This window comes from Strigops habroptila, chromosome 10 (assembly GCF_004027225.2).
Source record: "Strigops habroptila isolate Jane chromosome 10, bStrHab1.2.pri, whole genome shotgun sequence".
NCBI lineage: Eukaryota > Metazoa > Chordata > Aves > Psittaciformes > Psittacidae > Strigops > Strigops habroptila.
In genome coordinates, this window is record NC_046359.1 from 22,857,017 (window position 1) to 22,880,949 (window position 23,933).

Here is a 23,933-nt window from a genome sequence, read left to right on the forward strand (position 1 = left end):
TTGGGAGACTAGACTGCTTGTCCTCCTTGGTAGTGGTGCTGCAGGTCTTTTGCCCTGCCAAAAGATTTGCGTTGGACAGAAATGCTGTTGCTCATTACCCAAGGAAAAACAACATAGTCGGCACTTCTTTCTAGAAAGTGGAGCAAGAAAAAGGATCCCCATCAAGGGAGGGGCGAAGAAAAGGAAATATCATGAAGCCTCAGTCTTGCTTTTATTTTCTATCACAGTTCACTGTGGCAATACATTAAGCTCTGAGCTCACTCTCGGTGAAAAGATTGAACCTGTGGAATACTGAATCTGGTAGAGCAGCGGAGGCTGCCTTGGTTAGAATGTGAATGCAGATTGCTGTCTTTGGTGTGTAAAAGAGCAAGACAAAAAAGATTCACAGCCAAAAGGCAGTTCAGTTATAGATCAGGTCCAAACATTAAGATGTGGTCCTTTGTCTTTGTGCTTCAGTTTCTCATGTGAACGTCATTGGTCTGATGTATGTGCTGATCCAGGGGTTGTTCTTCTGAGCCCAAACTGTAGGAATCCAGTGAGGATTATGATTGTCAGTATACCACAGTGGATCTTCATCAGATCTCTTTCTTGAAAGTGTGTGATCATCTTTAATTTGTTTCCCGTATGGGCACTGTAGGCCTGTTCAGGAGGGCCAGGTGATCATTTGCAACAGTCCAGAGCATGGCAGTGAATAAGAGCACTGGTAAGGGGAAGATCAGGTGATCGTTTAATATTAATCTTTGTCTTATCTGGTCACAAGGTTGTCCTTTTTATTCTAGCAAGGCTGTCGCCTGTACACTGTGCATTTCAGAGAGCCAGACTGGGAGAGCAAGGACAGTTCTTGCGATTACTGGATATTATGCATTCCTGTGTTTTTTGCTAGTAGTGGTTAGTCAGGACTAGTTTTGAATCTGTCGTGCAAGTCTGTAAAATACTTAATTTTCCTCTTTAGGCATTTAAATATTTGTGTGCTTTCAGTTTTATTTATGTGCTTTCAGTTTCAAGTTGAACACTGGTAGCCAATGAGCATGGATGAGTGATCAATCTCCAAATACAATACCTCAAAAAAACTCAACCCACCAAACAACAAATAAACAACCCCCAAACCCAACATAAACCTGAAAATGAAACAAAAAAGCCAGTCAAGCAAACAAACAAACAAAAAAAAAAAACCAACCGAAGGATTCAAAGCAAATTTCCAGAATTATCTTGGTGAGACACTGGCACGGGTTGCCCAGAGAAGCTCTGGCTGCCCCATTCCTGGCAGTGTTCAAGGCCGGGTTGGACGGGGCTTGGAGCAACCTGGTCTAGTGGAAGATGTCCCTGCCCATGGCAGCGGGCTTGGAACTAGATGGTATTTAAGGTCCTTTCCAACTCAAACCAGTCTATGACTGTATGAATTCCCAGAGAAACTTTGCCAGGAACACAATAAAAAGTGAAAATGTACTGTCAGATAGATAGTGACCATCTTTAGTGCTTCTGTAGGTTTTCTTAGGTTGATTTGACATAGTGATAGCTTCAGAGCCTCATTTGCTAAAATGCACAGTGTTTCACAGCTAAGGCCTTCTAAATTGCTATGCAGGCCCTAAGAGTAATCGAAATACAGACTTCTGAATCCATGCAGAGAAGGACCTCTTCACTGTACATATGTACCAGTTCCTGGAGGGGAAACAGTCTGGATTATCACTCAACTGCTGTTACTCCAACAGAAGAATTTAGAAGGAAATACATCCAAGCCCAGAAGGCTCACCTGTGCCAGCAAGTTCAACACCATTGTCTGTTTGTCAGTGTTCCCTTTTTGGAAGTCATTTGTCTTCAAATGGCTTACTTTGAATTCTGGAGCATTGGAAACCTATCAAGGATATCAATTTCTGATCCTTTTTGAGTCCTTTCCATGGTGTGCAGGAGGCAAAACAAGAAGAAAAGATTCTCTTTTGCAGCTTAGAAGTCATAGAGGAAGTGTACTCTTCTTAGCATCTCTGAGGAGAAACTGTTGGAATGCTCTGCCATCCAGTTCTAGGCTTGAATTATTTGACGACACCAGCAGCAGTTTCAACTGTTTCAAGCTCACTCTGGTAATAGTGCTCAAGTTGTCACCTTCATGCCTCAAAATTGGGGCAAGTTTCTTCATCCGCTTGGCTCTTATTACAAATTGTTCGATTATGAGACAAAAATATTAATAAAGAAGGCTATTGCTATTAATACAGAATTTTCTCTTTGCTTATTTTCTCATTGCATGAGGAGTGTTGTTAGATACTAGTGATCTGCTGCAGCCCACCTGGCCTGTGAGTATGCTTGGATGACAATGCTAATCTGGGTGAAATGCTTCTCAAAGACACCATTCCATTGACTTATGTGATCTTAAGGTCATTCATGAAGAGCCTTAAGCATTTGAAAAAACAGAATAGGCGAGCTGTTAGATTTGAGTTCAGTGTTTTATACCAGTAAAGATTCTAGACCGCTGTGCGCTGCATTTATCTGCCAGCTTCATCAGAGTATGGCCAATACCCCCTTCTTACTTGCTAGGAATCTTGCCAGACTGTCAAGATGCTGTTAATTGATATTTCCAGGCTCTGTGGAAGCACATCTGGATTATCTTCTGCAGAAGCTAAAAGAGAGTGAAAATAGAGATCTCTTCTTTCCACATGCCTTTAAAGGGGCGTTTGCATTACTATGTTTATTGCAGGCATCCAGAAGTAACAACAGGCAGCAATGCAGGCATATGTTATGTTGCCAGGCAAGATAGCACATTTTTCATTTTATAGACAGATTATTCATATCTGGACTGATGGATTCATGGCAACAGTATCACTGTATTAATAAAGGTTGCAGAACACTTTGACATTAGAGAACCAGAAAAATTCCTAGCCCTCTGCACACATGCACTTGGAAAAAGGTCTTCTGCAGGAAGATGTGCCTTTAAATGCTTCTTACTGATCCAAAGAAGAATTACTGTGCTCTACGTCAGGGATTTGAACTTTGACTTCCTGCCCTATTGCATCTCACAGGTGGTTAAGATATTTCTTACTGATAGGAAGAATCCTCAGGGAAAACCCTATTTTGAACCTCAGTTTGGATTGTGGTCCAGCTTTGGTCAAGGCAGCTTTTAATATGCCTATGTGATAGATGGTTCAGCTCAGCTGAGTCATGTTGTATAGTGTATTATAGAAAATGTATAAGAAATTTGGCAGATATGTGTTCTGGCAGAGATAATTAATTAGTTCATGTCCAGAACCTTGCGAAAGAAAGCAGATAAACCTCTGTTGGACTTGAAGTAATGGAAACATGGAGGAGGTTTTGCTTTGGATTGCCCAGACTAGTGATCTTTAGAATTCCTGATCTTGGTGATCATGGTGATCAGTGGTTTGGACCTAGTATATTCTCCTGTCCTATAATTGGTCCTTTCTAGCAGCCCACCATAATGTTAGCTGGCTCAGTAGAACCTCTTTCTCAGTCTTTAGCTATATTGTTTGCAACGATTTTTTTTATGGTTGCTGTTGCATTGGTATCCATAACTTGAACGTAGGTGAAATGCAACATGTAGGATTTTATAAGACAGAATATTAAGAAAAGTCTTTCCTAGCCTGAAGATTCAGCTTAATCGTTTCTTTCAAGTCTTTAATAACAATTATGTCTGATTTTTGGGATGGTGTTGATCTGTTATTTCAGGCTTTCTTCGCAAGTTACTTTCAAATCATTGTAAATTTAAATTTTAAATGGAAAGGATTCTTTAATTCTCCCTGAACAATATGACATCTTTCAAAAATACTTCTTAGGCTGTCTTGGAGATGGAGATAAGGCTTACAACCATGTTGACAACTTCTGAGCATATCAGTCTGTCATAGGTGATGTTATGAGATAGCTTGTTGCATGTTACCTGTTCCACTGGGATCAGTAACTGCTCACCTTTTTTTTTTTTTTTTTTTTTTTTATTTTTAAATAAAAAATTTACACATGGATCATTTCACTTTCCTGGTGGTTCTTAAGTGGTGCCACAGGGTTGCTTTCTGCTGTTGGAAAGCTGTCCTTTAAATAGTTAATGTTCTCTTATACTGCAGTGACTGCCTGCAGTCACAAAATGAATGCTCATCTCTGAGTGAATGGTTCAAGAAAGAACAGCTGTTGCCTTCAGTTCTTCCATTTGTGAAGTACTCGCGGATACCAAAACTTGCAGCTTCTTCTGGTTTCTGTGGAGTCAGATATTGCATTGTATATTGGCCCAGTTCCTTTGCTGCCTTTTCTTCGGGAAGAGCATGAAGATTTGGTAAGGATCCTGTGCACACTGCTAGTCAAAAAGTAGACAGGAATTCTGATATATGCAAAACATTTATTTTGCAGATTTGCATGTATGCTAGGGGAAAGATCACAGGTCAGGATTTTGCACAAAAGATGGGGGAGAAAAAACAGCTTTTGTTTTACAGCCTAGACTAAAAGTGTAAAGTTATGGAAATAATAACTTATATGTCACGTAAACGTATAAACTATTATGTTTAAAATTTCCCTGAGGTATTTGCTAGGGCTGTTAGTATGTGTTTTTTTGCCATTTTTTTTAATGTGTAACTTACGAGAGGAGGGAATTTGCTTATCAGTTAAGTAGTCATCAAAATTATTAACATTAGTGAAAACACATATCCAGTCTCAAGTGCTGGTTAATGAGAAGGCTTGCATAACATACAGCCTATTGGCAGTTCTTCAGTCCCCCATATAGTTCCTGGAGGGAAAACTGCTTGATCCTCTGCATTTCTCTGATGTGGCTGCATGTGAAGCAATCAGGATCTTATGTGAGCATTTGGCAGCTGTAGAAGAGTTTGATAAACTCTGCTGGGCAGCAGGGTACAGAGACTCATGAAAAACTCCTTATGGAAATGGAAGAGCTAGGAGGGTGGGGAATGAGACTGAGAACTGAGGTGGAGTGGCTGGATGACAATGGGAAAAGGGTTAGAACTGGTTAGGGAAGTAGGAAGCTGGGCAGATGGCAGTGAAGGCTGGGAAACTGTGGAGTGTTTTGTTGGAGGGCAAGAAGGCACTGTGGTTATTGTGGAGAAATACGGCGATAAATTTAGTTAACCTGTCTTGAGCAGGATTTATGTTGTGATATAAACCATGACATGCAACACTGCTCGATAGACTTCTTTTTAATAGTGGGTTTTTTTTTTCTTGTTCATTTTTTTTTATAGCTTTTGTAAGTCAAGAATTACAAGATCAGCATTTTTCAACAAATAATCTTAGATTCCCTCTCCATTCAAGGCAGAGAAAGGGAAAGTCCTTACTGTGAACTTTTGGAGGAACCTAATTCCGAGGAACCTACTTCCCACTACGTGTAGAAAGAGCCTGGCAAGACCAGTCTTACCAGACTTAAGTTAGCTTTACTGAATGTCCCCTTTCAGTGACAGAACTAAAGTTAAATAGATTTAGTCACTATTTTAAAATATTCCTATGCTTCAAACAGGTGTCTTAAACATACAAGGTCCTTCGATTTTGCCAGCTTCACTGAAGTATTTGAAAAGGCATCCTAAAGAATAGTTTTGCTTTTAAATTTCACTTAAACATCAATAGATCTAGTCTGTTCTGCTTCAGCTTTCTTGGTAGAAGCAGTTATTAGGAGAATGTGATAATGCAGTTGGTTAATTTGAAGTACTTGAAAGAATTTAGTGGAGTTGGACCCTGGTGCACTGGATTCTGACTCGTAATGCCAGAATGAGGTCTTGGAATTGTACTAGAGATAGCTAAATGCTCAGTAGTTATCATATAAGAAGAGAAGTTGTGAAGAATGCAACTGAGAATATAAGTCCATTTTAACGCCTGATGTGTGTAGTTTTGATATTTCCATCTCAAAAGGAGTATATCGGAAGTAGAATCTTAAGGCATGGAATGCCTTTCTATGTGAGACACTATTCAACCTGAAAAGGTGATTGGCAGTGGAGAGGTAAGAGAGTGACAGAGGCTTGCAAAATTCTGGATGTGTGAAAAATGTACATTGGGAGTTGATTGTCTCTACTAGCACAAGCGCTGAGGGCATCAAAAGAAGTAACTGTAAGAAATAGTAAAATATGGAGCTCCTGGCTATAGAACATTGTGGATGCTAGGTGTTCATGGAATTACAACAGCGTTGGACAAACTGGTGGAAGAACAACCAGTCACTTTTGGCTCAGAAGGTCCCTGAGCACAAATCAGGGGCCGACAGTGTACCATTGAATGCACACCTTTAAATTCTTCACTAACCACTTGGTTTAGACCTTAGTGTTCAACAAAATGTGGTGTTATGCACATTTTCCCCCAGTATGCTTGCTTCTGTGTTCCGTGTTGTCTTTCCTTAAAAGTAATGTCAGAAAGAAAAAAAATAGTAACTCAGCCATGTAACATAGCTGTAGAAGTACTGCTATAGTAATGGAAGACTGCTGTTAGATTTCCTCATAAACCATTTTTCTGCAGACTAAACAAGCCCATTTATCTTAATCTTCATGTGTTGTATGCTCCAGCCCTCTAACTGTTGCCACCTAGATGGTTGGTCCCCAGCTTCTGTTGATGTATGTGGTTGTATTCCATACCAGGTGTAGGATGTTGCATTTGTCTTTGTTGAACTTAATAGAATCACAGAATGGTTTGGGTTGGAAGGGACCTTAAAGATCAACTAGTTCCAACCCCACCTGCCATGGGCAGGGCCACCTTCCACTAGACCAGGTTGCTCAAAGCCCCGTCCAACCTGGCCTTGAACACTGCCAGGGATGGGGCAGCCACAGCTTCTCTGGGCAACCTGTGCCAGTGCATCACCAGTCTTGCAGTAAAGAATTTCTTCCTTATATCTAATATAAATCTGCTCTCTTTCAGAATAAAGCCATTATCTCGTGTCCTATCACTACATGCTTCTATAAAAAAAATCCCTCTCCAGCTTTCTTGTAGGCCCTCTTCAGGTATGTCAGGAGGTTTGTGTCAAGCCCTTTCTCTGGCTTTTTGAGAACCGTTTAAAGGGCAGCCCTGCCATTTACTGCATCATTTGCCCTCAGTTGCCTCCCATTTGGCATCATCCACGGTCCTGCTAAAGGTGCAGACTATCCCATCATCCAAGTCATTGATGGTTAAGCCATGCCAATCTTTGCTGAATGCCACTCATAATTGGCTGCCAGCTAGGTGTTGAATCCTTAATTACTGACCCTGCACATGACAGTCTAGCCTGTTTTTCACTTGCCTTGTAGTCCACCCATACACTTTTGAGAACTTGCTCCTTCTTCCAGCTTGATGTTTTGAAAGGTCCTTGTAATATTTGGGCTGGTGGGGGTGAGCTAAACCATTTCCTGCCAAACAGACTGTGGAGTTTAAAAAGTGCCGTAACTGGAGATGTTTTCTCCTGTTACAGAGACTGCAGGATACCTGATGGGTGAGCTCAGACGCTCTAGCCACTTTAGTGGTAAAAAGAGGAACTGGTGTTAAAATTTCACCTGGAAAAGGTTCTTTGTTGTGAAATGCTGTGATGGGAGTTGCTCTTGTGGAACGGGAAGTTCCTGTTACTGAGCTGTGAACTATTCTTTGCCTGTCTCTGGTTCTGGGTGGATGCTGTGTAATTTCTGTCTGCAATTTGTGAAAGACAACTTTGAAAATTTTTAATCATACTTTTTCACTTTGAGGAAAGTTTTGAAGACGACACTGTCCTCTGTGAGATTTTTACAGGGGAATTGCAGGGACTTAAATTTTCACAATTTACCTGAGTTTGCAGAAAGGATTGTACTATACCTTGTGAAATATTCATGATTTGTTCTCTGGGTAATAGTATATAACTCTGTGAGCAATTGCGTTCTGTATGACATACAAGGCAGTGGTAAAGTTAGATACATGGTGATCTGAAACCACATGAAGAGCGTGGGCACAAAAAGCTCACCGATGTCTTCCTGCTGATTTAGTCTCAGTTGAAGTCTGTAGAGTGGAAGAGGACCCTGTGCCTGCAAAGCCAGTCAGATATCAACTGCCTTGATCTCAGTGGGGTTTTGTTTATATTCTGAAACCTTTTAAGTGTTAATGTTAGCTTCTCTTAGTAGTTGCTTAATCAGACACATCAAATTAATATTCATGTGTCAGTCTCCAATGCTTTGGCCCAGAAAACACGTCTTCCTAATCTAATGAGGATTGTTAAAACAAGCTATCATATAATGAACTGCTACTGAAACAATTCTGTCCTCTTTGTTGCTAAAGGAAAAAATAAACTGTAGATCACATTCTTGATTAACTAAATCCAGTTTTGGCAAATAAGGGAGTCTGAAGGCACTTTGTGATGTTAAGCTGGGTTTTTCTGCCTCCTCTGTCATTCTTGCTGTTTGGAGAAGGTTTCTAGTTTTCTTTCACGTTGCAGTTCTGAATGTGTTTTTGCTTTATTCAGTCATTTTAGACTGCTCTTCCAGGTGATGTGGGAAATGGAGGTGTGTGTATATAGCAAAAACTAAAAGAGAAAATGTTGCTTTTGTATAGCTGGTTTAAAGCCATCTACATCATTCATTTAAAATAGGAACTTGAAATTGTTTTCATCCAGTAGATTCCCTTCCATCCTTTCCTCAAGTTGGAGAATCCTTTTCTTTTGGAAAGGAGGAGCCCATGGGCTTCGTGCTGGCTGCTGTGCTAAGGTGATGTCTAGAGCAAATAAGGGGCTAGGCCTGGACCTGGAAGGTAAAAGTGTATTGCTGACGTTCCCACTGAGGATAGAATCATAGAATCGTAAGGGTTGGAAAGGACCTTAAGATCATCTAGTTCCAACCCCCCTGCCATGGGCAGGGACACCTTGCCCTAAACCATGTGGCTCAAGGCTCTGTCCAACCTGGCCTTGAACACCGCCAGGGATGGAGCATCCACAACCTCCCTGGGCAACCCATTCCAGTGCTTCACCACCCTCACTGTAAAGAACTTCTTCCTTATATCTAGTCTAAACTTCCGCTGTTTAAGTTTGAACCCATTACCCCTTGTCCTACCACTACAGTCCCTAAGGAAGAGTCCCTCCCCAGCATCCTTGTAGACCCCCTTCAGATACTGGAAGGCTGCTATGAGGTCACCACACAGCCTTCTCTTCTCCAGGCTGAACAGCCCCAACTTTCTCAGCCTGTAGGTGATGGCTGATGTAGCCTCAGGATGTAGGTGAGGAGGAACAAGAGAGAATCTGTAATGGATAGATTCAGTAATGATGAGCAGTCATGGCTTGGTTTGGTCATCCCTTAGCCATCTTTTCATTAGTGTGTTCCCAAATGTTCATAACCGCCATGGCTTGGTTTCCTTTGGGAGCCACTGGTGTAAAACAATTTAAAGACAACTTTCTCCTTTTTAAACCAGACTTGCAGTGGTTTGTTTTTTGTCCTCTTTTATGCGAAAATACTACCCATTGCAACTAATCCACAGTTGTGATTTTATGTAGTACTAGTCCAGAATAGTTTCCTGCAAATATAGCAAGTTAAGCCAGCAAGTTCAACTTTAAAACTACCTTTTTTTTTTTTTTTTTTTTGTACTGTAGAACTTCCTCAAACCGCGCATCCTCTGATGTGCTTGCCTTGGCCTATCTTATTGTGTGCTACTTGGGTAGCATACAGTAAGGTGTTACACTTGCTAACTGGGTTTTTCAGTTGGTTTTATGAATAAGTGAAATGGTAGCAATTAGGAAAGGTACCTGCCTCACAGCAAATGAGGACAACTGATACATATGGTTTTTTTAATCCCAGGTACATCTGAAAAATGTGTGACAAGTAGCTGAGCAATGTTCTGTCAGGAAGCATTTTTGTTTCCAGTTGAAAGGATGGTTTTGCTGTCTGCTGACCTGGCTTCTGGAAGGAGAATTTCACACAGCATATTACCGGGAGTGATAATAGCTCCTAAATTGGAAGCTTTACACCCACACTTCACAATAGAAGGAGGGGAGGGGGAATAAATTTTTATTTTTAATTCTAACAGTAAATTTTAAGGACTTCTGCAGCTGTTCCATTCCCTTCTCTTGAGTTTTTGGATTGTCTTGCCTTTTAATAGCTTGATGTTCAAATTTAATGGTACAGACTTAGTAGGATACATAGGGCTTTTGATTTCCTGAAACTTTATCCATTTAGCTTCCCATGGTTGCAGTATTTTCAAATGAGTACTGAGGTATTGTTTGGATATTCTAGTTTAAATTAGAAATGCAGAGAGTGGGCTCAGTGCACTTAATGTGTGCACATGTTTTGCTGAGCTGGTGGGATTTCTGTTTCTCAAAAAATATTGCTTTAATTCTTAATCTAAAGACCTAGTTGTATTCGTAGATTGAGGTTATGGATGTTCCTTTAGATATTTGTTTGGTCTTGGATCTTAGCATTATGGCACTAGTGCTGTGATGCATGTGTTTACAACTATCACTTTATAGCTGCAGATAAAAGTGTTAGTTTACTATGATTTGGAAAAAAATTTTGGCTTTGCATACTGTGCATTGGGAGTTTCTTGTCAAGAGAATTACTGACTTTATGATATGTGTTAATGCCTTTCCTGGCTGGCAGTTTTCAAGGTGAATTAACTTTGCTCAATATTAGAAAAGATCAAAGGTGTTACTATCGGCATTAACCTACATCTCTTCATGATGGTGGCCATGCATACTCAGGTGACAGCTACTTTCTCTTAAGCTCTAAAGCTTTGAGGCTAAAGCTATCTATATCAGAGAAATGGAGACAAGCTTTTCATTCTACTTCTTGACATGAAAGGCTAATTCTCTAATTAGGTTGGTTCATCTCACTGCCTGCAGATAGACACAATAGATGCTGCTTAGACTGTTATGTATTCTTTGAACAAGTTTGCTTTCTGTAATATTTTTTGTAGGTCAGTTTTTGGTCACAGGAAATTGCTGATCTCTGTTTTGTATTGTTCGAACAGGGAAGGCGGAGGGGGAATGTTCCTTTTCTCAAATTCTTCATTGCAATCTGTTGTTTATTTGCTTTTAATTGTTCAGGTTGCTAGTTCTAAGGTTGTTATAGATGACATACCATGATGTAGGATGCTATTGGGCATCCACTTCTGGCATGCAAGCAGCCCGCTGGGTTTCCTTATAGGAACCAACCAAAGGCTTAATGACTTCTTTGTGAGTTGTTTTGGTTTTAATCCTAGATAGATAACTGGAGATATTGGGAGAAGCCACGATCCGCTTGTGCCAAGATTGAAAAGCAAAATTGTTAAAATCTTTGGATGGCTATTTCTCCTCCCATAAATGACAGCTGAAGGAATTAGGGCTAAAATGAGAATAAAGTCGGGTTTTGATGATCTGGCTTAAGTCACTTAGTAAGTTTATGTGAAACTTTTAAATAGTGATTTGTGAAGGTGCAGATCGCTACTTCTGGTAAACTTAGCCAGGCTGTACAGGCGGGACATAATGTAGTAGTGCCAGAAGGTTTTCAAAGTATATAGGTCAGAGTCCTTTGGCACATGGTAAAATGTTGATCCTGAGTTAGAAAGGACCTTTCTACCAATTCTTTGAGGGTGATTAAATTTTTCTAGGCATTTCTTCTACAGCAGTGACTTCTTCTATAGTGGTGACTTGTAAATTTTTTAGTTTCCTGGTTCTAAACCCATTGTTCTAATCAGATGGCCAGCCACCTGTGAACTAGTTTGTGACTTGTAGTAGAACCATCTTGAAATGTGTTTTCTGAACATCGTTGAAACTAATACTTGTAAAGATGTTAAAAATTGTATTTGTGGTTTTTTTTTTTTTTTTTTTTAATTAAAACTGTTGTTTTGGGGGGGGGATTTGGTGTTTGTTTTTTTTTTCCCCCTGTAGAATGACTTACTTCCTTGCTGCAGCTGTGTTGTCTGTAGAAAGTCTTGTGTGAGGAACTCCAATGTATTGGCAAAAACACAGTTTGAAGCTACTAGATTTGCCATTTGGAGGACCTTTTTATGTTGAGCTGGGGCTAACAACTTGACAACTATCAAGTGATTCCAGGGCTCTTGAAGTGTTTCTGAAAAAAGTTGGAAACATTCACAGCAATGATTACAATTGCAGTGTATTTCATGCAGGCAAGGGCTTATGTCATATTTTGAGAGTGTGTGAGTCATTGTTTCCAAAGTTTTGGTGAGAAGGGCAGCTGACAACTATTCTTGATCTGAGTTTTCAAGAGAGGATACCGCAAATGCAGTGTAGTCAGATTGATATGCCCTATATTTGGAGAAGTGTTAATTTCCACTTAACTATTATCAAAGTGTGAAGATGACAGATTTAATTGGCTGTCTTTATCTGGATGCTTTGTCTGTATTTTAGCTACCTTAATGGTGGTTTTTAATTATTCATAATAAAGCCAGTATCCAGTGCCTGCAGAAAGAGGAGAACAGGGGCTCAACTTGATTAATGCAAAATTTAATGAAACTTCTGTTCCAGTGCAACAAGAAGAGATCTGTGTTGATGATCCAGTGATTTCAGCTTTGCTCTTTGGATGATGTGTCCATTTACTTAACACATATGTATAGTCAGCCTCTGTAGCAATAGCTTACAATTTCCATGAATTAAAGCAATTTGCCTTCCACACAGATAGCATATTACATGGATTTAGTTTTACAATCCATCCAGCCTTAAACATATAACAATGAGCAACATTAAACATCTTTGGGAATAATATCCATTGCCACAGTCTTTCTTCATCCCCACCAAACTCCTGTAACCTGTTACTGACATCCTGTGTGTGGCACTGGACAGAAATAAGCTACATCAGTGTCTGAAGGAACATGTGTAGCATTGGCACATGTTATATGCTGTACTTAGTTTTTGAGTGTTGTTTTGATTGATGAAATGGCATTAATCAGCCTTAATGGTAGCTCAGCAATTTTGTTGTAATTTTCATGCTGATTTGTGCAATTTAATTCTTATTATTGGTTGTCAGCTAACATCAAGTACACCAGGCATCTACATTAGGCTTGAAAACACTAGTTTAGGCCTCCTGGTAGGAGCAGGACTTGAATGATGGCTTCCACTATGAGAATAAAATAGTTGTAGTTATTGATGGGATGTATAGATTTTGGTTGTTTGTTTTTTAATGTAGGAAAAACAAAGTTTGGTGAAAGGTGTGGTACCTAAAATGATAGGTTTTGGTCACTCAAGTAGAGACTTTGCTGAAGTAGTACATTAATTTCTGGAACAGATATTAAAGGTCTTTTTAAAAACTGTTTTCTAATCAGATCTTGCTTTTTGCCTTTTCCTTTGTAGCTAAACCAGGTGGACGGGTGAAATGTCAGTATATTTCTGCTGTGGATAAAGTGATCTTTGTGGATGATTATGCAGTAGGATGTAGGAAAGATCTCAACGGCATCTTACTGTTAGACACAGCTCTGCAAACGCCTGTTTCAAAACAAGATGACGTGGTTCAGCTTGAATTGCCAGTTACAGAGGTAAGATGGGGGGGGGGGGGGGGGGGGAAGAGTATGTAAATAACACTGTCAGAAATACTGAAACCAGACGTTTGACCCTGGGTTTCTAGTGTGATATTAACAGCATGTAATGGAAAGGTTTCTTTGTTATTACCTGTCACAAGGCAATAGCTTTTTGCAGTTATCCGTATCTCTAGCAAATAAGAGCTTGCCTCAGTCATGAGTACAGTATTTCAGATGAAAGAACTTTTTAGTGACCAGAAATCAAGACTCATTTCCAGAGCTATGTATGGAATCTATATGTACTTATAAAGTCAGTCTGGGCTGCTGGGCATCCTTGAGATGTTTGTTTGGTTTAGGCTTTCAGGGGGGGAAAAGATAAATAAAATCAGGTAATATGGTGTTGCTGCATGTGAAGAATTAATGTGGAATCTGACTTTTCTAGCCAGGGCAGTTTCTAGCCATTAAGAAGACTTTTTTTGTCTGCAAACCTGGCCTCCGTTTTATGTCTGGACTATCACAGCTGTAATGTGATTCCTTCTGATTTGAGAAAATATAAGCAAGCACTTCTTATCACTTGAGAGAGTCCAGTGTACATGTTTTTGCTTGGAGTGTAATGCTTTGGATTTTGTTGCATTGGTTTACCTTTGGTGTTGGTTTAAAATATTTATGCGCTCTTGGAGTATTGGATAGTAAGTAGGTGCTTATTACGAACCAAGAATGTGTGTCATATGTGAGGTTTTTAACTACTTGTCTTGAGTAAGAGTAACAGCAATAAAATGTTGCTTCATCAGCAACCTGTGTAGAAGGTCTCCGAAGAGAGCTTTCCAGGTTCCTCAAGCTCTCTGCCACTGGTGTCATTTTTACACCCTTTTTGGGTAACTACAAAATCTTGGGGTGTGTGGCCAAGTGTGAAGAGACTGAGAGAAGTCAGCATTTCCTTTCATAAGTTTTGCTGTCACTGATTTGCAGTCTAACATGTTTCAATACAACCTGTAAGTTTGTGTCAGTTTTAGCTAAAGATTCTTTGATTCTAAAGAGTTTACAGGCCATTATCTCAAGGTTAAAATAGAGCACTTCTCTGTAAAGGCCTTTCCTGTTGGTGGTGTGGCGGGGGGGAAGAAAAATATTGTAGTTGAATAGGAACAGATTTGGGGAATTCATGGGCAGATCAGTGAGGCGTGAGGAAGAACATTTGCAGTCTTCAGTTCTTACTTTTAATTTTAAACAGGAGGTACCCAGACCTCAGAAAATTTTAGTAAATATGAAGCAAGTATCATACAAATGCATCAGTCCACCTTTTTCGTCATAGGAAAGCAAGAGCTTTTATATTTTGTTAGTCTCTAGAACTTTTCTGCAAATTTTTGCACTTAAGTAGTCTTTTTGTATGATCGATCTGGTGATAATGCAGTGTATCTTTATGTATTTGAATTGGCAGCATTGGCAAGTTATGATGCAGCCTCTATGCAGTTTTTACTTCCCCATAGAACACTGTAAATTTATGAACTTCCACAATCTATCTGTTTTTCTTCTGTCATCTGCAAGAGGCTTGGCAAGTATGAGATGTCACAAAAATTGTAATTGTCTTTATATTGAAATCTGAGAAACAGATACAGCCTTAGCTAGGGGACTGGTTCATCTTATTTCTATCTGTCCTCTGAACTCCCGAAGGACAAGGATGTAACCAAGTGGCCATTGCCCTTGGGAAATACTTCCTTGTGTTTGTAACTTGGAAGATTTCATGTAACATTTTTCAGATGTTAGCCCACCTAACAAAAGATACAGAATACTCTGTCTTTTGCACATAAAGTGTACCTTTAAATCTTACCTGGCAACATGAAGTTAGCAGACAAGCTAGAAACAGATGGGACTTGGAAGAAAATAAGTCTATATATGTTCTTGTCTAGATACCTTATTTGTGAGTTTTAAGAATTTCTAGATCCTGAACTAGCCTGTTTTTTCTTGTCTAACTTTTTGGCTTCATTATCCTAGCATTGTAAGTAATTTATCTCTAATTTTGTTGCAGTGTTGTTTTTTTTCATTATCATTTACTATTTTTAAGCTCCAGAGCTACTCAGAAATATCAAGGCTTCGTTCTTGCTCTCCCTGTTTGTCCCTAAAGCTGAATTAATCCTTTTGAAGGAAAACCATTGGGCAACAGATGTAATTTTTGTTTTTTTTTTGCTTGGCTTTAATATTTGTTATGTTTTAATTGTTTATATGACTGACACATTTAATGTTTGTTAATATTGCCCTTGAGGGAAGTTGCTGTAATTACTGTCACTGTTGCTGAATTTTATCCATTAGTTGGCCTACAAAGTAAAATTTGGAACTGCTTATTCAACTCTGGGTCTTTTGTGGGAATTATGCTGATATAATATATGGTAAAGTAGGATATGCCAAATTACATTTCCCAGAGCAATGAAACGGGTGTAATTCTTGTCTGTAGTTATTCAGTGTGGGTGCTAACTTTTCTTGCATATATGCATTTTAGGCTCAGCAGCTGTTATCTGCTTGCATAGAAAAAGTAGATGTTTCTAGCACAGAGGGATATGACTTATTCATCACACAACTGAAGGATGGTTTAAAAAATACCTCACATGAAACAGCAGCAAATCATAAAGTTGCAAAGGTAAGAATTTGTCTCTGTACTGTCTAGCATGGATTTCCAAGTCTAATTTGTTTGGCTGTCATTGAAGCTAACAGAATACTTGACTTAGTGTGGTGGATTTTGATTGAAGAGATAGAATGTATTATGCGTTCCTTAGTTCCTCTGAAATTTCACTTGTTAAGGGAACACACAAGGTTAATTTCTTGATGATAAATCCAACTAATAAACCCAACCGAGCTTAAAATCTGGAGTTACTGACTTTACTTGCGTTACGTTCATGTAGCTTTTGTGTGTCTGTTCTTGTATTGTGTCTTGAAATCAAGGTGTGCATTTGTTTTTGCTTTTGACACGTGTGATCTGTTTGATTTTTAGATGTTAAAACTTTAAAATATAAACTAGGTGCTTTTTATTCTTGTTTTAGTGGGCAACGGTTACGTTCCACCTTCCTCATCATGTTTTGAAGTCTGTCGCCAGTGCCATTGTAAATGAACTCAAGAAGATAAATCAAAATATTGCTGCCTTACCTGTAGCATCCTCTGTGATGGATAGGTTATCTTACCTCTTACCCAGCGCTCGACCAGAACTTGGTGTGGGACCCGGTCGATCTGTGGACAGGTATATTAAGACAAAATAAGTGATGAATTTAACCCCTTACTTATATTAGAATAAGCTCTTAGATGATGTTAATTTATTTGCCAAAGGAATTAGTCCTATTCTGTATTTTTTTGCTCTTGCACATACTAATAATTAACTGTTCAATGCACATTGTGCTGGACAAATCACTAAACTTAGAGAAACCTTTATGGGTGCCACAAGCCTTCTTTGTTTGGTTTCTATCTTCATTGCCAGGCAAATCGAGTGCACTTTTCTCTTAATCCCAACATGTACTTTCAAAAAGGTAGCAATTGCAGCCCTAAATACAGATCCCTAGGTGGTATTATAACACATTAATGTGATATGTTCAGCTAGGCTTTACTTTTCAACATGTTTGATTATAGGCTTTATCCGAACAGTCAAGTGTGTATAACTAGTTAATTACGTTATTGGCTTTACTTAAACTGGAACTGAGACCTTACTGAGACTGCAGTGTTGACATGTTCAGAAACTGCATAGCTTTAAGAGCATATGTATGCTGCTTTGAATGTGAAGAGAGCATTTGTCTACCAAAGATAAAGCATACATACTATGCAGCATCATGAAATCAGTTCCTTCATATAAGAAAGAGTTATGCCCATGTTTTGTGGTTTGGAAGTTTAGGAAGTTATTACGTGTGCAGAGTATATATATGCTATTTATGAGCTCTCTAGTCAGCTGCTGTGTGTTTGGGATCAGAGAAAATTTTGCCTCAAACTGTTGCTTCATCTCTTTCTGATCCAAGTGATAATGTGCACACAAGCAAGTAACCCGTTATTTTAATCTACCTAAGCCGAGATTAGGTGGAATACTGATACATCTTCTAAGTCTATAATTCCTTCTAGTAAGTTTCTATAGAAATATTATTTTGTAAGCTTATTATCTTTTCTTACAGCTCAAAAAATTTGGTAAGATTTAATTTCATCTCATATTTCCTCTCCCCAAGTCTATCTGTACCTTGCTGTATTATATTTTTGATTAGAGCTTTCCAAGATCTGTCTCTTAAATGGTATAATGTCAAGTTAACACAGCCCTTATGTGGATGTTGCAGGACTAGTTTACTTCCTTGGTAGGAAAAGTTTAATATATCCATTCTCTTATAAGACAGAAAAAAATCTCCTGAAACTAAGCGGCAGAAACAAGAAGTGAGGCACTTTTCTATCTAGCAGCACTAGTTCTTCAGATGATAACTGGAGAAAAAACTTCCATCAAGGAAAAGGAAAAGCTGATAGTTGTTTCTTATCTACTATTTCAGATGAGGGACAGGCACTGAGTAAAGGTGGAAGAGGCACTTATTTTCTCTGTAGATGTTGAGTTGCAGAGGAATTCATATCTTGTGACTTAGTAGTTTATAATTTTTAAGTATTATACTATCAGTGAGTGACAAATTTTATGGGGTTGGTACCATGTATTCAGGTAAGCCTAAAATATCACTTTGGAGTGTTTTCAAATATGCATATTCATATCTGTTCAACTAATAATGCCAAATTTTTACAGTAGTTGTCGTGTTAAAAAAACCCAAACAACATCTCTCTAGCCGTTCTGTTGGGCTAGATCCTGCGTCTTCCTGAAATGCAGAGTACCTTCGTATATCTGATGCTTCTCTACAGTTAGACCAAACACGCTGCCTAAAAGCTTGTTGTATTAATCTTGGTTTTAAGACCTGTAAGTTGTTGTATTGCTTTTGGTCTTTTGTGGAGAATGTACTTTAGGCACCAAAGTGAAAGAACTTTAACTTTTCTGTAATAGTTATAACTTGTACTTAAAATTGTCATAATTAATAATCTGTGGCATTTCTAATGGTTACTAAAGCACTGAAAATACCTGATAAATAGTTTACTTTTGTTATTCTAAGTGGCAGTTTTAGGTAATGTAGACTTTTTTACCTTTGTAGGTCGTTGATGTATAGTGAAGCTAACAGACGAGAGACATTCACTTCATGGCCTCATGTGGGTTATAGGTGGGCACAGCCAGATCCTATGGCTCAAGCTGGGTTCTATCACCAGGTAAAAAAAATTCAGTTGTTCGTAGTAGTATTTGTTCTCTAGGTGAGGGTTTGAGGAGCAGGAGAAAAGGTTTCCTATTTTTTCCATGCCTTGAGGTTGCTTCCTTTTTACAAATCACAAAAAATATTGTTCTGAACTTCAGCATATAAAACACTTCTAAGTACTAAATTGATCTGAGTTAACAGTAATAATGATGAAGTTGGTTGTTACATAGTCTCTCTCCTTGTTAGACTATTGAGTAAATATCTTTATCTTTTATAAGTATTGTAAGTAAAACAAAAAAGCAATAAGCTTGACATCAGAGTTCTTTAACCATGCTTTTCTAGTGGGACTTAAACTGTTCTGTAATACACAACAGCCCTAGATCACATTACTAAATTATTAAGCTTAGTGAATAAATACAACCTCAACGTTTCATTCCACTACTTTTGCTTATTTTTCATTCTTTGAAATTATTTCTACTATAAAGAATTATTTATCTTGGGGATTTAAATTATGATGGCTAGGCAGTGCATAGCATTTGACATCAATGTTGTCTACTTCATTATGTCAACTACAAAGCTTCATAGGTGCAAATGGAGAAAGTTTTTGGAGAATTTCTTAAGCTTGTTTAGGAGGAAAACCACGGAATTTCTGTGTCAGAATTGCATCTGCATATTCTCAAGCGTATCTCTGTTACTCGAAATGTCATGAAAATGCTAGATTTGAAGAAAATGGAAATTTCCGTTCTTTTTCCTTGTCACTTCAGCAAGTAGCAACTGTCCTTTGCAGAGAAGTGATAGAAAATGCTTTGTATTCCAGCAGATTGAGGGCATAGTAGGAAATACTTGTTTAACCTGTGTTTATCCAAGCATGCAGTGACTCTTCTGAGGTTCTACATTTTTTGGATCTTGTGAACTTTTTCCAAATTAAAAAAAACCTTACCAGTAATGATGAGTTCTGTTCTGTCTGTGTGGGTTTTAGCAAGTGGCTTGTGCATGTATTGGTTCTGAATCTCTTCTGTAGTAATGCGGTATATTTATTTATTTTTAAAAGTTAAATACTGCCACTTTATAGTTGCTAATTTGTGGCCTTGTATACTTTTGATGTGGTGCTTTGCTATGCCACTAGAAGATGGCTTGGTCACCTGGTTCAAGTGTTTTGTAGTACATAGCTATATACATTTCAAATGCTGCTTCTTATTTTATAGCCTGCTTCATCAGGAGATGACAGAGCCATGTGTTTTACCTGTAGTGTGTGTTTGGTATGTTGGGAGCCTACAGATGAACCTTGGTAAGTTTAATGATGTTTTGTGCTGGAGTAGTTAGAAATCTCTGGAGGACAAAGATCACCATTATCTCAATGGGATTTCTGATGAGTTTAGGGAGCATCACTGACAAAAATAGATTTCCAGAATGATTCCATGGGACAAATCACAAAATAATTCCCTTTACTATGTCAGATTTTTGTATAATACTAAACCAAATCGATTGTAGTTAGTTTTATTTCTTAATTCTGATTTGCTATTTCATTTCAAATTGTTCCATGACAGAGATGGCAGACAACATTTCTTTACAGGGATCTAAACTAAATCTTCTGTATGATTGGGACTAGAACAGATCTTTAAGTTCTTAAACTGCAATCGCCATGCAGTGCATATTTGCCTTTTACATGAAGTTGCAAGATTCATTACTAGTTTCCTGAATCAGCTAAAATTGTGCATAGTGATAGAAATGCAGTGCCTTATAGTGATTTTTAAGAGGGTTCTTAATGTACTTTTTGTCTTTATTATCTGGTAATTTATAATCATTATTTGAATACATCATATTCTTGACTTGCTGGAAACTTTCCTTTGTAATATTACCTTAGTCTTGTCTCCTCCTTTCCCTTGTTAGTTTCCAGACATTTTGTAGTAGTGTAATTGCTTTGCCGTGTCTCTGTCTTAAGTATATATTGAGATGAGGAGGTTTTTCCGTGTTTCTTGGTCAATGTGTTATTCAGGACTGTTTTCAATTTTGATTTTTGTAAATGTGGATATAGAACTAAAGACAGGACATTGCTTTATCTTATTAAGGTTACTTATAATAATCAAAATCACAGAACGGTTTGGGTTGGGAGATACCTTTAAAGGTTACCTAGACCAACCACCTGCAATGAGCCAGGGCCATCTTCAGCTAGATGAGGTCGCTCAGAGCCCTGTCCAGTCTAGCCTTGAATGTTTCCAGGGATGGTATCTCATAACTGCAATTCTAATATATGTTCTGTAGAATTTAATCCGGGCTTTTCTTCACGAGGAAATGATGGGCTACTGCCTACAGAACAATTATACTTTAAAATGGACTAAATAAGAGCACTCTGTGTAGACTCCTCCCATTTGAATATCAATATCCATTAAGTGTTCAAAGGCTTTAATACAGTCGTGCTATTGAGAAACAACAGGGAAAGCTGTGTTAGTAGCTTCAGAACTCTCTCGTGTGGTTGTCTGCAGTGTGGTTCAAACAGTTCAGTTTCAGCTTCACTTCAAGGGCTGAGTTTATATATGATGTGTGTATTCTTCACAGTAAGAAATCAATGTTTGCTCTGTTTGTTTTTAATATTAAAGGTCTGAGCATGAGAGACATTCCCCTAACTGCCCATTTGTCAAGGGTGAGCACACTCAGAATGTACCTCTTTCAGTCACACTGGCAACAAGTCCAGCACAATTTCCCTGCACAGATGGCACTGACAGAATAGCCTGTTTTGGATCTGGAAGTTGCCCTCATTTTCTAGCTGCTGCAACAAAACGAGGAAAGATCTGCATATGGGATGTTTCCAAACTTATGAAGGTACGTAACACGAACAACTAGTTTTTATTAACTAGTTACTCTAATTACAATTAAGCATATCTTGATTCAAATCAAAGATCTCTTCTGTTTTTTTGTTGTTATTTCTCAGGTCCACTTAAAATTTGAGATCAATGCATATGATCCAGCTATTGTGCAGCAACTTATGTTATCAGGAGAACAGAGCTCAGGGGTTGACTCAAGGAGACCAACACTAGCATGGCTAGAAGATTCATCTAGTTGCTCAGATATACCAAAATTAGAAGGAGACAGGTATGCTGATCTACAAAATCAGAAATATGAAATGTTGCTGTGTAAGTGGTAAATGCTGTTTAGTTAAGTCATGCTTTGTGAAACATGAGATTGGCAAGATTGTTTTGTTTTCATGGAGATAATTTTTTTTAACCACTGTGTATATGTACACAATTCAGCACTTGAAACCCAATAATCTAAATTTCTGTCGTTGAAGCCAGTTTCATTTTATTCCTGCTGTTTCAGTTTTCATACACCACTAACAGAGAGAGATACCAAATCCCATTGCTGCCTGTGCTGATGTTCCATAGGCAGAGGAAATAAAGAGAAAGGAATATAGGTTTTGGAACAGCTTTTAATTTTACTTATGGATTATGCATTTTGGGGGTTGAAAATAAAGGCTATCCATGAGCTTTTGGAACATGTTATTCTCTGATATCTTCTCCATAATGTCTGGTGATGTCATTCTGAAAATAAATTATGTGGATGTGCTAGGAATTACTTTCATTTTTTGCTTTTGACACATGCATGCAGACTCTAAATAATTAGACAGTACTCTTGCAAGCTTTTAGGTAAGATAGAGAGTGTGCCAGTGCTTAGAAAATGTCATGTGAGAAAAAGCAGTATTCTTTCATTTATGCTTCTTACAGTCTGTTACTGGAAACTCCTTTCTCCTATTACCAAAACTCAAACAAAAGGGTGAATATTTGCTGTAAAACTCAAGACAGAAGGTGTTTGGGAAGTCTTGCTAGTTTTTTGAATGTTTCTTCAGCATCATGGAAAGTAACAGTACTTCTATGTGCACAGGAAAGTAAATCTTTGGGTTTAAGCTTGGTGTGATTCTTACAATACTGCAGAGCAGATATGAAGCTTACCCTTCTGAAAGGGTATGTAGAAATGTGGGCAACATCAGAGTGTTGGGGGCCTAACAGCTGCCGAGGCCTAGACTTTTAGAGCTCTAAACTCCTTAAGAGCAAAAGAAATAAGCCAATTTTAAGAGCTGGTTAAAGAATAATACAGTCAGTACAGTCATACTGCTCAGAACTAAGCATCTTTCACTTCACTTAGCCAATATGAAATTTACTCTCACTTTCCCACTCAAGGGGAAGCTGAATGAGAATCAAAGTATTGAACTGTTGAAGAGGAGGTTGATTAGGTGTGAGCCAAAAAATATCTATTTTTTGGGAGTGAAGAGGAAGTTGTGGAAATTTGGGAATCCGACTTAGTACTGTGAGTAGTTATACCTGAAGCTGCAAAGTTCTTCCCATGTGTAAAGAGCCTGTAATAGGAAATTGTTTCTTATATTGGAAAAGCCGGATGTGTAAAATCTTCATATATTCTCAAAACTATGCAGGGCCTATTTCTCTTGAAAAGGTATCTTGAACAGAATCTGCTGTTATGAAAAAATGATTCATCTAGGTAGTATTCTTGAAAGGAACACACTGTTTATACACACTTTCTGTACTAGCTACAAAATCACCTTGATAGAATTAAAGACCAGCAGCTCCACTTTTCAGAGACTATGTTGAGGAACTCTGAAGAAGGTGTCATCAGTTTTTAGAGGTTTTGTTTGTTTGGCTTTGTTATTCTTGGAAAGATTCCTGAGAACAGGCTTTCATTTTAATTCCATTTATATCTGAATTTTTGGGAATACAGTATTAGAATGAGGCAACTGGAAAGCTGGCCTACTGGTTTGATGATGGAGGAAAAAATCTTTATATTGTTAGTGTCAGTGACCAACTTATCAATGGATGTACAGTGCTTACAATGCTGACTAAAAGAAATGCCAAGTTACAATACACATTATATTTTTTACCTTAATTAAAAATAAGAATGCAGTAACAGGGTGCATGGTGTCATTCGTACATTTTTTTTCAGTGATGACCTGCTGGAGGATTCAGACAGTGAAGAGCATTCCAGATCAGAATCTGTGACAGGTAAGTTATATCTGATTCATAGTTTGAAGGTCAGGAGGGAAGTTTTTCTTCTCAGGCTTTTAAAAAAGCGTTGTCAAGATCAATGGTATTATATTCACTGTATTAGAAAAAAGGAAAAAGATTGACCTTGAAAGCGATGCCAGTTATTTAGGTCATTGTTTGTGTGGTGGAGAGATTACATACAGGAGACAAGGAAAAACCCTACTTTGTTAGTTAATAAATGTCTTGTTTGACAACAAGCATTGCTTATCTTGCTGTCAGTAAAACACATAAACCAAGTTAAAAGAACTTACTTAGACTAGGAACAAATTACAGCTGTAGCAACCCCTTTAAATTCAGGGGAATGCCAGAGAAAGTT

At 38.3% G+C, this 23,933-nt stretch overlaps 1 protein-coding gene across 13 annotated transcripts in view; it reads left to right on the top strand.

Annotated features, from left to right (window-relative positions):
• Positions 1 to 23,933, top strand: part of BIRC6 (baculoviral IAP repeat containing 6) — a 177,128-nt gene that overhangs the window by 2,727 nt on the left and 150,468 nt on the right. For all 13 annotated transcript variants that reach the window (XM_030499967.1, XM_030499970.1, XM_030499962.1 and 10 more), the window contains exons 2-9: positions 13,175 to 13,356; positions 15,830 to 15,967; positions 16,368 to 16,561; positions 18,474 to 18,585; positions 19,775 to 19,857; positions 21,167 to 21,389; positions 21,499 to 21,659; positions 23,517 to 23,575. In XM_030499967.1, the coding sequence (XP_030355827.1) occupies positions 13,175 to 13,356; positions 15,830 to 15,967; positions 16,368 to 16,561; positions 18,474 to 18,585; positions 19,775 to 19,857; positions 21,167 to 21,389; positions 21,499 to 21,659; positions 23,517 to 23,575 (1,152 nt within the window). The remainder of the gene's footprint in view (positions 1 to 13,174; positions 13,357 to 15,829; positions 15,968 to 16,367; positions 16,562 to 18,473; positions 18,586 to 19,774; positions 19,858 to 21,166; positions 21,390 to 21,498; positions 21,660 to 23,516; positions 23,576 to 23,933) is intronic.